Source organism: Sceloporus occidentalis, unplaced genomic scaffold (genome assembly GCF_023333645.1).
Source record: "Sceloporus occidentalis isolate IW3139 unplaced genomic scaffold, rSceOcc1.0.p SCAF_7, whole genome shotgun sequence".
NCBI lineage: Eukaryota > Metazoa > Chordata > Lepidosauria > Squamata > Phrynosomatidae > Sceloporus > Sceloporus occidentalis.
In genome coordinates, this window is record NW_028316987.1 from 51,222,400 (window position 1) to 51,237,437 (window position 15,038).

Below are 15,038 nucleotides of genomic sequence, written 5' to 3' on the forward strand. Positions count from 1 at the left end.
TAGTTCATCTGGTCCCGAAGATTTATGTTTATTAATTTAACCAGGTATTTCTGTACTACCTCTTTACTTTTTCTGAGCTGCATTTCCCCTATTATGTCCTCTGCTCCAAATGCAGATATACCATTCATCTTTAACATTCTGAAGTGGAAAGATGGAGTATTCTATGTCTGTATGTGTGCATGATTTTAGTGTTGGAATGACCCCCCCCCCCAAAAAAAAAATCACTTTTTTGTGTTTCATTTAAATACAGATTTTTTTAAAAAAATATCCCACACTGGGCTTTACACCTGAATCCTAAATTTGTCCCATTGTACAATAAACCACTATCCTAATTATTTCACATTTAAATGATATTTGACTAGTTTGTAAAACCTGTGCCTCCAGGGTTCTACTTACTAATAGTTTTTAAAAACTTTGAGGAGTTTAGGAATGATTTTTAAATATCAATTAGTTACAGTTCCCTCTCCAATATTTAGTTACCTGGTGAAAAGCAACTCTTAGTATGGTATAGTTGGAACAGATCCTAGAGATCATCTAATCCAAACCTCAGCCAATACAGGAATCTATCACTAAAGTATCCTTGATAGATGGTGATCTAATCTTTGTCTAACAACCCACAGTGAAGAAGAATCCATCACCTTTTCCACTCTTGAATAGCTCTTACCATCAGGGAATTCTTCCTGACCTTTCTACTTGTAATTTGAATCCTTTGGTCCAGGTTCTACCCACACTTTGCATTCCCATTTTACAATACAGATTAATACAGATTAAAAACAACATCACCCAATCAAATTCTATGGGCCAGTGAGTATTGATGCAAAACAAAAATGTAATCTTGTCCCATCTCATTACCTCAACACTTTCAATGAGTAGGAGGCAGTAGCACAAGGAATAGCACAAAGCAGCCTGAACCATGGTTCATTCCTCCTTTTTCATTTAGTGTGGAAACACTCCAGTAACTGTGGGGGCAAAGAAATGAATTACAAGCCCCAGCTACTTTTTAAAGCATGTTTTAAAAACTATGCATATAATTACGTCATGCTAGAGGCTTTTCAGCAGTGTCTTTCCTTCCTTTTTGTTATCCATCACAACTGATTAAAATTCCCTTCAGAAAGAACCATAAACCAGTCTTTACTCTGGATGATGGGAAATGTACCTGGAGGGCAGTGACTGGGGAAACCCAAGAAAAACAAAGGAGCAGCTGAGACACTGCAGACTATCCTGTATTTGGGATTTACTATTTTCAGAACCTTGTAGAAGTACCTCAATTAGATTAGCTGTTGTCCTACTTATGGCATTTCTTTTTTAGCATCTGCTGTGCAGCTGCCTCGATAGATTTACTTTATTGTGAGGACTGGAATTTTTAAACACAATATAGGTTCAAAATGTTGCCCATGCCTTCAAGGGGAGATTTGGCAATTTTGCCATGTTTTGGGATTTCCCTGGCTCTGTTGGGCCAAGGAGAAGCCTTTTTATAGGCAAAGAGTAAACCAAAAGGAACTGTTGGAAGTTACTTCTTGGTTCAAAAAAGGCCTCATCTGGGCCTTAAACAGTTCAAGGGGCAAAAAAGGCATTGAAATTTCTCTCCAAATCTCCTAGCCTAGAGAGTATGGGAGACATTTTGATTACATTTTCAGAAATATTTGTGGGGGAATAGAGGACATGGCGGCGGGTGTGTGTGTGTGGTGTATGTGACTTTGTGAGGTCATGGGGAGGGTAGCCTCCAGAACTTGTGTAACTGTCCAGCTCTGCAATATATATATATATTGGGTGAGAAAACACCAGTTTCAAGTATTGTGTGCTTGTTTATTTGTTTAAAATATTTATACCTTAATGCGTATTATAAAGTCTCTGGACAGATTTGAATAAAATCATTCTTAAGCAATGATTTGTTTAAACAAGGACAAGAACAACCATTTAAAGCAATAAAAATAATGTAAACATTTAAAAAGCATATTAATAATTGAAAAAGATAAAACAATGTAAAATCATCTGTTTATACAGAGTTATAAAAAGACAGGTTTTAATTTGATATTAGATTGAGACCAATGTTAGTGTCAATCAGGCCTCCAAGAGGAGGGCATCTCACAACTGGTGTATCACAGTTGAGAAGGTCATGTCCTACATCTTCACATAGTGTGTTGCTTTGGCTGGTGGGACATAGAAGAGGGCTTTTCCAGCAGATATCAGTTTTTAGTGGCCATATTACAAACATAGAGAGAGATGTATATAAAGCTTCCAGCCCATGGGGGCCACAAGCATTCCAAACCACAGAGTCTACTCAGGCTTTTAGTGACAGAGATGGATCCAGGAGTACTCCCAAGGTATGCATCTGCTCCTTAGGGACTGTGGCTCCATTAAGAGCAACCACTTACCCAGTTGCCAGACCTAGGTATCACCAACTGACAGTCTCATCGTATTGAGATTCAGCTTCAGTTTATTGACTCTCAGCCAGTTCATTACTGCATCCAGGTCCTGGTCCAGCACCTTCACAGCTCCAGCTGACTGACATTAAGAGAAAGGACAGTCCCATCAGAATGCTGGTGACACCCAAACTCCTAATGACCTGAGCCATTGTATGCATATCATCAACCTGCTTTAAAAATGCCTTATGAAGACATTATGATTCTGACATGCCAGGCTCAGCAATAGATTAAATAAATTAATACATCTAATTCGTGTGTATGTCATTTACTGCAATGGTTACTGCCATGCTGGGAAGATTCACAAAGTCTCTTCACATCACCTGGATTGCTAAATGTTTTTATATCACTTGCCCTTTGATATTCAAAAGCATGAGATAGCCCATCAAAGTTACTGGGTTAAGTGTGAAAGTCTTTGGTTTTGCATGGTCACCTCCTGATTTCTCAGCCTTTTATCATGCTTTCAAATGTTCTTTTCTCAGTGTTGGGGTTTCATTTTGTCAATATGCACGAAGACCAGAGTGTGCATGTTATATGCAGCTTCCATGTTTGACTGTAGGCACAATGCCCCCATTCTTTAGATTTTTAATGAGCTCCATTAAGGAGTATCAAAGGCAAAAATCTAAATCTAAAGCTGTTAAGGCTGTGCTGGCGGGAGCAGAACCTGAGGATGGATCTTTCGGCAAAATTCAATTGTTATGGTGTCCCCTTCCCTCCAATTTTGAACTGAGCTATAGTTTTTAGGAACATTTTAAAAAGGAAAAGTGTAGCTATTGCTTAAATGGGGTGCATTAAAGCTCTTTAAAGCAGTGAGTTGCACATGTGCCCATACTGCAAAATATTTAATGAATATCAACTTCTCTTCTCTCCACAGCATGCAAGAGATTCCAGGACTTCGGCTTTCTGATCAAAGTAAGTGATCTTGAACAAAAGTGTGGGAGGTAGATGTAAAAGTTTGAAATACTGTCCGTCAGAGTGGGAGGGCATGGGATATTAACCAGGTGTGAAAATGGTTCTATCTAATCCCTTGGGACAAAGACTTGCACAACTGGCATTTGAATAATCAGTGTCCAAAAGAGCCTGAAAATGTTGTTGGGATTTGGGGAGAAACAAACATCTTGCAAGCAACTAGGCAGGAGTGTAATTACTACAAAGTGATAATACCACCTTTTCTGAGCACAGCCGGAGGCAAATGGACAAATATCATATAGCGTATACATATGCCTAAATCAAACTGTGAGTACTAATCAGAGTGGACTCATTAAATCTATTCTGCTTAGTATTTTCATTTATTTCAAGGGTGGCCAATTTCCCCTCATGGACCACCTCTCCTAGCAAGTCCTCATCTCTCTCAAAATTGCAACATTGTGAAGTTATGTTGTGTCACTTCCTCTCACCATTTTGAGATGGACAGCAGAGCTGATCAAATACTGTACTGCATACCCAATAAGATTTCTGGGTTTGGCAAATTTTGAAGAATAGCTATGTTTAACTAAAAGAGAAGTTTTTGAGGAGAAAGCCATAATTCCCTGCTTTGTATGTGGAAAGATATCAGTTTGACCCCTGGTATTTCTAGCGGGGGCTGAGAAAGGTCAATTCCTGAAAAACCTGGAGGTAAAGTGGAGATATTACTGAGCTGCATGGAAGAAAGGTCTGACTCAGTACATGGAATGGTGACTCATGCTCTAAATGAGCATTGTCACAGTGTGTGAGAACACTGAAGGGTTCAGCTGACAGGCAAGAAGAATGATGACAGTAAGAAATGCCTGCTATTGGTTTTCATTAATAACATCTAAGAAAGGTAGATTAATAACAAGAGCCCCACATTCATGCCAAGAAAACCTTCTGGAGAATAACAAGAAGTGTTCATGTGGTTAATCAGTGCCATACTTCCTGATACGAGAAACTGGCATGATGCTTTTAATGGAATCCAGTTCACGCACTTTGACTTGTCCTTTTCTTGTTTTTCCCATCCAAAACCTTCTATATATTATGTTACAGATTCAAGAAATAAGTTGTTACTATTGCAGGAGGAAACGCTTGATATCTGTGCTGCTACTGTCTTGGGGGCATAAGTTGTTTATGCATTAACATACAGCTGGTGCATATGGGAGATAGGCAGAAGCAGAAATACATTTAGGTGAACCCAGGTTAATCTTCTTTCAGTGGATGATGATAATTTGATGGGTAAGAGAAGGGAAGCTTGTTTATTGAAAGGTTAAACTAGTTTCTACTATACCCACATGATAAAGTAAAATATCAGGACTATCCATGCATTTTGTTAGGACCAGCTCATTTAGTGTCATTGTTATATTGTAAATATCCTCCATTGTTTTTTATTTGTAATTTGCAAATTAATGTTGATTATGCACATAACATTGAATCCCATTGTAAGAGAAATAAATCAAATACGTATACATACATATATATATATATATATATATATATAAAAAAAACTTTGTGCGCTGGTTGGGGGATTCTGGAAGCTGCAGTACAAAGTAAAACCTTTTTACATTGTGATTATTTTATTAGATAGCTAGATACAAATTTAGATATTGTTTAAATGGTTTTTAGAGATTTGACTTCAAATTTAAAATTCAGATTCCACAAGCACATGAAAGGTGTTTCTCCTGTCCCGCTCCTGCTATGATGACAATACTGTGTTGTTGTCTTCAACAGTCACACTTTAGAAAGAATATGGAAGTGTTCCTAATTCTAGTATTTAATATCAAGAAAGTGTGAAATATAGGAAGAGATGTGGAAATTAATTAATTAATTAATTAATTAGCACCTAGTATCTGTGCAGTAATAACAAGAAGAATAAACAAAGGGTGCTACTTTTTTAAAAAGATGGGAAATGTGTTTTTATGTTCCATCCCCCTGCCCCTCTTTGCCATCACTACTTTACTTCATAATGTCCTCTTGAGAGAAAGCTTGATTTGTGCTCTGATCTCCAACAAGTGGCACCAATTGCACTTTTTACAATGTGTGGTCTTCCTGTAATAGCAGAGGCGGCATCAAGCATCAGTCTTATCAGGCAGAAGGAATCTCAGGAAGCTTTGAAAGAAGTGTGTGGGAAAGGAGGCTCTAGAGAAATGATTCATCATCATGGCAACTGTATAATTAATTTGAATGCAAAGATGATAATACTGTTGAGCACTCCTCACTTCCATCAGCCACCACTCAGGGTATTACAGGCACAATTACTACTAGGTTTAGTTTCCTTCTCTTGAAAGAGCATTGGACAAGTATGGTGTCTACAACTGTAATCCTTGCTGCTTTACTTAGGAATATTTTAGGAGTATTTTGGAAGCAAATACATGACTACAGCCCAATTGCAAAACTTTTGATCCTGCATCAGATTTCTAGAGAAGAGCTAAACCTTAAAATGCTTCAGTTTCAGGCAATGTAATGGCTGCTGTTTCTTTGCATGTTCTGCTAGCCCAAGGATGGCACTTTTCAAGGGCAGGGAAGAGACTGTTCCAGAAACATTAATGTTTTTATTGAGCCTGTACAGACAGGCCAAAATAAAGCTGCTTCAGGTCACTTTGGAGGTATGCTATTTAAATGCTGCATGCGTCCTAAGGGGTCGGAAGCCATGCCAAAGCCATGCTCCTGTCCTAAGGACTGAAACACAGCTTTGGTGCAGCTTCTGGCTTCTTAAGATGCATGTGTCCTTTAAACAGCAAACTTCCAAAGTGACACGAAGCAGCTTTATTTTGGTCTGTCTGTATGGGCCCATTGTTGATTTTATTTTCTGTGACTACCCGTTTGTTGCCAGGTGATAGGTCCCTTTCACAGCACTTGAGGAAGTCACCCACATAACAGAACAATAGCAAATAAGTATTAATTTGCACAAAGCCTTTTCATCATTCTAATTCTTCGCATGAAATAATGTTTAAAGCAAAAACAAAGTAAAATAAAAATGGGCACATCACAGTTCTCCTGTTCTCTTCTCTGTCTGAATTTATATGTGCTAAAGGAAGAAATGAGAGGGAAATTATTAATCAAAATTGTTGTTGTGTTGTAATATGCTTTCAGTTGTTTCTGACTTTTGGCAACCTTAAAGCCTATCATGGGATTTCCTTAGCAATATATGTTAAGAAGGGGTTTGCCTTTACCTTCCTTTGAGGCTAAGAGAATGTGACTTGCCCAGGGTCACTCAGTGGCTTTCCATGCCTGAACAGGTGAACCCTGGTCTCCCAAATTGTAGTCCCAATACTCAAAATGCTACATTATGCTGTCTCCCAGTCAAAATTGTGCCTTTTATTCCTCTAGAACCAGTGTAAACATAAATGCATGGATTTATTCCAGTGATTGGTTCCATGAGATTCATAATTAAGTGAAGATTTTATCACGGAGTTTCCCAGTCCAATACACTGGCGAGATTATGGTGTGGGGAGGGGAAGATGGTGAATATTAAAATATGTGGGATATAGCCCCCTAGAAACTCTTACCCCTTCTTTTAAGGAATATGAATATACAGTGATAATTAGATAATAAATTATAATTGTAAGGCGCAGTGTCAAGGTAACAATTAATGTGTCCTCAGCATATGGAAGAGACATATTAATAATATTTATTTTGTATCCCGCCTCTCCCTGTATTGGATCGAGGCGGGTAACAGCAAACAAGAACAATAAAATCAAACATGAATATCAACAGATAAAAGTATAACAGGACACATTAGATCCTGGCTACCCTACCTCCCACTCTAAAATACCATTAAAATACAGTTCCCAATAAAATGGTTAATAAAATAAATCCAAGGAGGTTTCCACTTAGAGTCATTCCACTCCATAAACTAAGAAATAATTTGGATAAAAATGTAGAGTGTAACACTTCTAGAGAAAAAATTCTAGTACTGTACTAATTCTGTCCAGCTAGTATTGAGTAGTGGTTTGAGTGCTGGAGTAGGACTCTGGATGAACAGGATTAGAATTCCTGGTCAGCCATAAAAATCCACTGGGTGATCATGGGCATGTCACAGTCTTGATGACAATGGCCAGCTCCTTCTGAACATGATAGGTTCACCATGAGTTGGAATCAATTTGAAGACACATAACATCATCAACTTATTTCAGTGCAATCTGCTTTTGCAGTTCTTTGACTGTCAGAATGTAAAAGCAAAGGCTCTTCCATTGTTTGCCAGGTTCTGATTTTCCTTGCCACACCTGGCATGCATATATCATGACAAGATACTGATCTTTCAGTGTTCTGAAGATATAAAAGCCCTCTACAAATGTTATCTTTGAGGGAAAGCAATCTGTTTCTTTTTTTGTGCAGTAAAACAATATATAAAAAGGTCTTTCCTGGGAGAAACAAATAGAGAGCCTTCCAAAATATGCTATTGCTGTTGCTTTCCCTGTAATAAACAGCAGGTGCTGGATGGGAAATGAATGGTTACTGTGCAAACCAGGAATGTGGGTGTGATTGATTTCTAGCCTTGTTTATTTTAATGTTTTTAAAAACTATTTGTAAATCTATCTCTTTTTTAAAAAGGGGGAAGCAGCTAATACAAAGCTCTATAAAAACCTCTGCTGAAAATGATTTCAGAATAGTAGAGCAAACTAACAAACTATATATATATTAGCAACCTTATTTATACATAAAATATGTTTTTTCTCAAAATGTTGCTTTCTCTGATATAGACATAATTCTCCATAGACAATGATCAATTGGGACTTCTTTAGCAATGTGCTTCTAATGCCTTCTCTTGGGTCGTCTAACAATAGCGGCTGTAGGCTATGCAAAACATTCCCTTCTCTCAGTGGCTGATGGGATTGGCCGAGCAATGAACTCAACTTTGTTAGCAAGCGTAGGCTCCAGAGCTGTGAATCAGCCATGCATGAGGCAGTTGTTTCTGGGGTTTATTTTATGATTGCTTGCAATCTGGGCATCCTTTTTCTTTGGTAGAATTCTTTGAATATTTCAGAAGTTGAAGAAATGTGTTACAGAACCAGTGAAAATGATGTCAATTATGTAGAAGCGATTTAGACTGAAATTGTTCTAAAGAGCAATTGTGGCTGCACTAAAGGGAAATACTAGAAATCTGCTATATCATTTTTGTTTATTCTTATAAACACATATCCTGTTTTTCATTAAAAAGTTGAAAGGTGACAACATCACAGTAATACAAACTACAGTACAAAAAAATTTTAAGGATCAAACTAGCTACAAAGCAGCAGCAGATTATAGAATTTTATCACATGTTTCTGGTACATAGAAATGTTTGAAAATGTCCAGCCTTATCTTTTCCAACCATCCTGTGATGTTTTTAGTTGAGATAAAATATGTGCCTTGTTATCACACCAAAAGCTGACCTTCCCCTTGGCAAATATATCACTCATTATGATGATGGTCACTAGAATAGGAAACAGCTCCAGGAAAAGCCAGATCCCTGGAAGTTCCTGCTCACACCCAACCCACCAGCTAATGCTGTGGACACCATTGCCCCCCCTCCCCCCCCCCGAAATAAACCTCAAATAAACCCCAAGACCTGCTGCATCTGACTACTCGGATGTCTAAGTCTTCTTCTGTGTGATCCAGCCATTGGGAAAGCCCATTACATCCTTCCAAAAATCTCCTAACCACACTCACAAATCTTCTTTCATGGCTGTCATATGTTGCTGTTGCGACATGGTCCATGTTATAGCTCTTGGGAAAAGATTCCACCTCAACATTAGGAGGAAGTTCCTGACAATAAGGGCTGTTCAACAGTGGAACAAACTCCCTCGGAGTGTAATGAAGTCTCTTTCCTTAGAGGTCTTTAAACAGAGGCTTGGACGGCCATCTGTCAGGGATGCTTTGATTGCGATTTCCTGTATGGCAGGGGGTTGGACTGGATGGCCCTTGCGGTCTCTTCCAACTCTATGATTCTATGTGAGTATGCAAAGTTAAGGGAAGGGAGTAACTCTCTGAGGATGTTCTCCCATGAGGATAAAGCTTTCTACAGTAGGACTTTAAGAATTGCATATTAGCTTCTCCTTGAGAAGATATAGTATGCCCACTTGAATTTAAAGCCCAATAAGCAGAACCTCAAGGGGCATGGCACTTGTCCAGCCTAGGGTTCCTTGACTATCCTGGCTGCCACAACACCATCTTTAAAATCTCTAGCAGATTTTAAATTGTCTCAGTCCACAAGGAGCTGTAGGCTGGAGAAATTAATTTGAAAACTCTCAGTGAAGCCCACACAAAAATAGCTGCCGGTTACTTTATATACCCCAAAGACATCAGACCTTGGAAACTAAGGAGGGTCAGCTCTGGGAGACCATCAACAAATACCAAGTGCCGTAGGCTATATTGCGGAGGATGGAACTGGCAGAACCACCTCTGAAGATAAGTCAGCAGGTGACTGGAATGTGCATGCATGCGTGCATGCACAACACACACTCAGTTTATTTGGATCATGTGTGTACAGGGGGTATGCTTAGGTAAGGACATAAGGGTGTATGCCATGCCCAAGCTGAGCCTCTGTCATTGCCACAGGGTGGCGATATTGGAGGGATCCAACCCTTCATCTCTTGGAAAAGGATACACTGGCTTGAGAGGGCTGTGAGTTGCCAGGGTTGCAAGGGCAGAAGGGGCTAGGTTGAAACCTAGTGCAGTTATCAGAGTTATGCTCATAACTGCAGCAGTCCCTTTGGCACATGTTCTGATGTACTCCCAACAGACCCACTATGCTATCTTTCTTTCTTTTTGCCTCATTAACATGCTTAGAGGCCCTGTATCAGTCAAATGACATTTACCTATTGGACTGGTGCTATATAGAATTTATTTTTATTTTATTTTATTGGGGTGTGTGTGGATATGACCATGATTACAGCTGTCACAGGTTTGTGGGAAGAGGGATCATTACATCTTCCCTAGGGGTAAGGTCTAGTTGGGAGGGGATTAGGCTTAAAATACTTTTCATTTCTTCTTTTTTTGGGAGGGGATTAGGCTTAAAATACTTTTCATTTCTTCTTTTTTTGGGGTGGGGGGAGGTGGTCCTCTTAAGGGACCTTGGGAGTTCAGTTAACCAGGGTCAGGCACAACTCAGGGGCTATAGTCCAGACTCATTCTCACGTATCAGGGAAAACAGTGGTGGTACATCCATGTGGATTCCTCAGATATCACCCCACCTTTGCTATCCTGGCAGATGGACTGGGGTATGGAGTTTGAGGTCTATCAAATGATATGTGCATTATCCATTACTTGGACCTATGCTCTATGCTGCACCAACATTATATTACAGCTGTAAAAACAAACAAAAACACATATAGGCATTTGATTCTACAGTTATGGGTTTGCATGTTATTTGGTCCCTCTGCCACAACCAACCTATTCCTGCTAGGTCTGCACATTGATTTAACAGAATGTGGCATTCTTGTTTGGAAAAGAACCACAAAATAATGGAAGAATACTGAATAAAATTGCCATAGACCACATCAATATTCCCAGAAACATTTCAGTGTTTGATTGTTATTGTTAGCTTCTAGGTTGTTTCTGTTTTATGAGAACCCTCAGGCAAACTTATCACAAGGTTTTCTTGGCAGGATTTGTTCTCAGGCTGAGAGAGATTTGCCAAAAATCACCCAATGAGTTTCCATGGCTGAATGGGGATTCAAACCCTAGTCTCCAGAGTCACTGGCTCTCTGTATGGTGTTCACACTCAGTTAATACAGCAAAGGGGAGAGAAGAGGGTGGAATCTTGCCATTCCCTGTAAATTCAGGCAGGATTTTGAACCCCAGTCTCCAGGAATCTAGTCCAACCCCCAAACCAAAACACCCTACACCACACTGACTCTTTGCCATCTTTGACATCTCTAGTTTATATACAGTGGGCCCTTGGTGTATCTGCTGGAGTTTGGTTCCAGGACCTCCCATGAATACCAAAATGTGTGGATGCTGAAGTCTTTATTCAATACAGTGGTATAGTAAAATGTTGCCCCTTACATAAAGTGGCAAAATCACTTTACTTTTTGGAATTTGTATTTTTTTTAAATATGTTCAAGCCATGAGTGGTTGAATCTTTGGATAAAGAACTCATGGATACAGATGGCCGATTGTACATGGATGATGTTCAGCAGCAGTACTGTTTACTTTTTAATGGAGAATTTGCATTATTTACTTTTTTATTTATTTATTTATTTGTATTATTATTTTTACAAAAACCCACAGCAGTAATACATCTGAAATGCAAAGGGGCAATTATTTCTGTGCAGTTTATCATGCCTGATTTGACTTCTATTTTAAAATGATACATTACTGCAATAAACAAAAGGATGTCATTGAAAAACATGTTTTCTACAGCTGGAACAGATATGGAAAATGACACAGGATGAAAAATAACATTTGTCATTTAAGGCTCATCCCATTGCTTGCAACCTAGCAGTACAGGAGATATTTTGTGGATTATGTTCAGATTACATATCAACAAGAACTGATTTCTGGCAAGATGCCATTGAGGTCATATGAGGAAAAACAGAAAATTTAACAGTTTAAACCAAAATGCATTTTAAATGGTACTCATATCTCAGAGACTAATGATTTGAATTAAGATTGCTATTTATGCATCATTACTATTTCCAAAAATTCCAGAATTCCAAAAATTAACTGGATGTACACCATATATATATATATATATATATATATATATTAGTTTTATGTCAGCGGGGTGGTGAATCCTTCTTCAGTTCTAACTCTTTAAAATTTCTCTAAACTTTATAGGAGCTATATAAGGTCTTAAACCTTGCCAAGAGTGGATTTACTTCCCCCTGTCAAGAAGATCACCAACCATCATTAATATTTTCACCCAAAGCCTTACTCATATAGAGTTACATACAGATTGTATTTTTAAAATATAAATTTTCCTACTCACTCATTACAGTGTTAAAAAGTAATTTGTTGTTCTTGTTACAGTGTTATACATATAAGTCACTGCTTCACTGATTGCACTGCTTAGAATCGTTTGCTCCTTTGCTTTTAAAAACTCCCTTTAGGATTCTTAAGAAGGGCATGGCATAAAGCTTGAACAGTTCCTATCAAAATACCTTTGTAAATATCTTCAAATTTTTAAAGAATTAATTGTTACATAAGTCATGCAGGGGTAAGATGTGTTGGCCATTTAGTAAATTCAAACAAAAATCCACCAAACAGTGACATCTTTATTAGCCAACTGAAATGCACAATATACTTGTTGCAAGCTTTTGAAGCTCCACTGGCTTCTTCATCAGGCAAGATGTTACATAGCAAACAGGACAAAAATTAGAGGTGTTAGTAAGATGCCTTGGATTTAATTTAGGACTGAATGTGTTTACCGCTAAGGTACAGCTGTTTTGTATGTCTTTGATTTTTTTTCTCTCCAAATGACAATGGTGTGATATACTTACTATGGATTTTTATTTGCCCATTGTCCACTCAGGTCAAACATTGTCCACATGGATTAAACTCTTTATAGACTTTTACACTCATAAAGTTTGTTAGTTGAGATGATAGTGGGATCTGTGTGATATCTTCGGTGGAATTTCAGCATGAGACTTTATACATGGATATTGCTGGATGGCCAGTATAAAAATCAGACTACATACCTTGGAAGGCGAAGATGGAGAAACTCTGTTCTCCCCAAAGAAAACAAGACCAGCTGAAATTGTAAAGATAAGTTTTGGATACCCTGTACTTTTACACAAACTGACATGTAAAGCCATCCCAAGTATTCTTTCCTCATAAAGACCAGTGGCTGTTTCCTAGAGTTCAGAAGAGTTACATTTTTAGACTACATGTCTCAGAATCGACCAGACAACATAATAATAATAATATGTTTTATTTATAGACCGCTATTCCGCGATGATCATAGCGGTGTACAGTAAAATCGTAATACAATACAAAATACAGTTAAAAGAGGGAGAAGTCTCGTCCTTCAGGCAGTCCCTGATGTTGCTGGGTCTGCCTGATCGCTCCCTCTGAGGCCGAGATGACAGTTGAGGAGGGAGGGGCCTCTTCCTTCAGGCAGTCCCTGATGTTGCTGGGTCTGCCTGATCGCTCCCTCTGAGGCCGAGATGACAGTTGAGGAGGGAGGGGCCTCTTCCTTCAGACAGTCCCTGATGTTGCTGGGTCTGCCTGATGGCTCCCTCTGAGGCCGAGATGACAGTTGAAGAGGGAGGGGCCTCTTCCTTCAGGCAGTCCCCGATGTTGCTGGGTCTGCCTGATCGCTCCCTCTGAGGCCGAGATGACAGTTGAGGAGGGAGGGGCCTCTTCCTTCAGGCAGTCCCTGATGTTGCTGGGTCTGCCTGATGGCTCCCTATGAGGCCGAGATGACAGTTGAGGAGGGAGGGGCCTCTTCCTTCAGGCAGTCCCTGATGTTGCTGGGTCTGCCTGATGGCTCCCTCTGAGGCCGAGATGACAGTTGAGGAGGGAGGGGCCTCTTCCTTCAGGCAGTCCCTGATGTTGCTGGGTCTGCCTGATGGCTCCCTCTGAGGCCGAGATGACAGTTGAGGAGGGAGGGGCCTCTTCCTTCAGACAGTCCCTGATGTTGCTGGGTCTGCCTGATCGCTCCCTCTGAGGCCGAGATGACAGTTGAGGAGGGAGGGGCCTCTTCCTTCAGACAGTCCCTGATGTTGCTGGGTCTGCCTGATGGCTCCCTCTGAGGCCGAGATGACAGTTGAAGAGGGAGGGGCCTCTTCCTTCAGGCAGTCCCCGATGTTGCTGGGTCTGCCTGATCGCTCCCTCTGAGGCCGAGATGACAGTTGAGGAGGGAGGGGCCTCTTCCTTCAGGCAGTCCAAGATGTTGCTGGGTCTGCCTGATGGCTCCCTCTGAGGCCGAGATGACAGTTGAGGAGGGAGGGGCCTCTTCCTTCAGGCAGTCCCTGATGTTGCTGGGTCTGCCTGATGGCTCCCTCTGAGGCCGAGATGACAGTTGAGGAGGGAGGGGCCTCTTCCTTCAGGCAGTCCGTGATGTTGCTGGGTCTGCCTGATGGCTCCCTATGAGGCCGAGATGACAGTTGAGGAGGGAGGGGCCTCTTCCTTCAGGCAGTCCCTGATGTTGCTGGGTCTGCCTGATGGCTCCCTCTGAGGCCGAGATGACAGTTGAGGAGGGAGGGGCCTCTTCCTTCAGGCAGTCCCTGATGTTGCTGGGTCTGCCTGATGGCTCCCTCTGAGGCCGAGATGACAGTTGAGGAGGGAGGGGCCTCTTCCTTCAGGCAGTCCCTGATGTTGCTGGGTCTGCCTGATGGCTCCCTATGAGGCCGAGATGACAGTTGAGGAGGGAGGGGCCTCTTCCTTCAGGCAGTCCCTGATGTTGCTGGGTCCGCCTGATGGCTCCCTCTGAGGCCGAGATGACAGTTGAGGAGGGAGGGACCTCTTCCTTCAGGCAGTCCGTGATGTTGCTGGGTCCGCCTGAAGTCTTTATAAACATAAACAATGACCATGTCAGATTTTGGGAGTTAGAAGGCAAAAAAGACTTTATTACTACTTCTTGAAGAAAAGAGTGAGGAAGGGGGAATCCTCACATGTTTACATATACAGTACTGTATAATAATTTTGTTTAGACTTATATTAGCTTTGTTGTAGCTTTCTGAGATGCCCCACCTATCTGCATAGGTCAGAAACTTTAGTCTGATAAATATATGCTCATTC

At 40.4% G+C, this 15,038-nt stretch overlaps 1 protein-coding gene across 3 annotated transcripts in view; it reads left to right on the forward strand.

Moving 5' to 3' along the window:
* The window catches only part of THRB (thyroid hormone receptor beta), a 215,223-nt gene that overhangs the window by 76,023 nt on the left and 124,162 nt on the right, over positions 1 to 15,038 (forward strand). For all 3 annotated transcript variants that reach the window (XM_089532930.1, XM_089532931.1, XM_089532932.1), the window contains exon 3: positions 3,298 to 3,335. Coding sequence is in view for 1 of the 3 variants with exons in the window: in XM_089532931.1 (XP_089389057.1) it covers positions 3,299 to 3,335 (37 nt within the window). In the remaining 2 variants the exon portion in view is untranslated. The remainder of the gene's footprint in view (positions 1 to 3,297; positions 3,336 to 15,038) is intronic.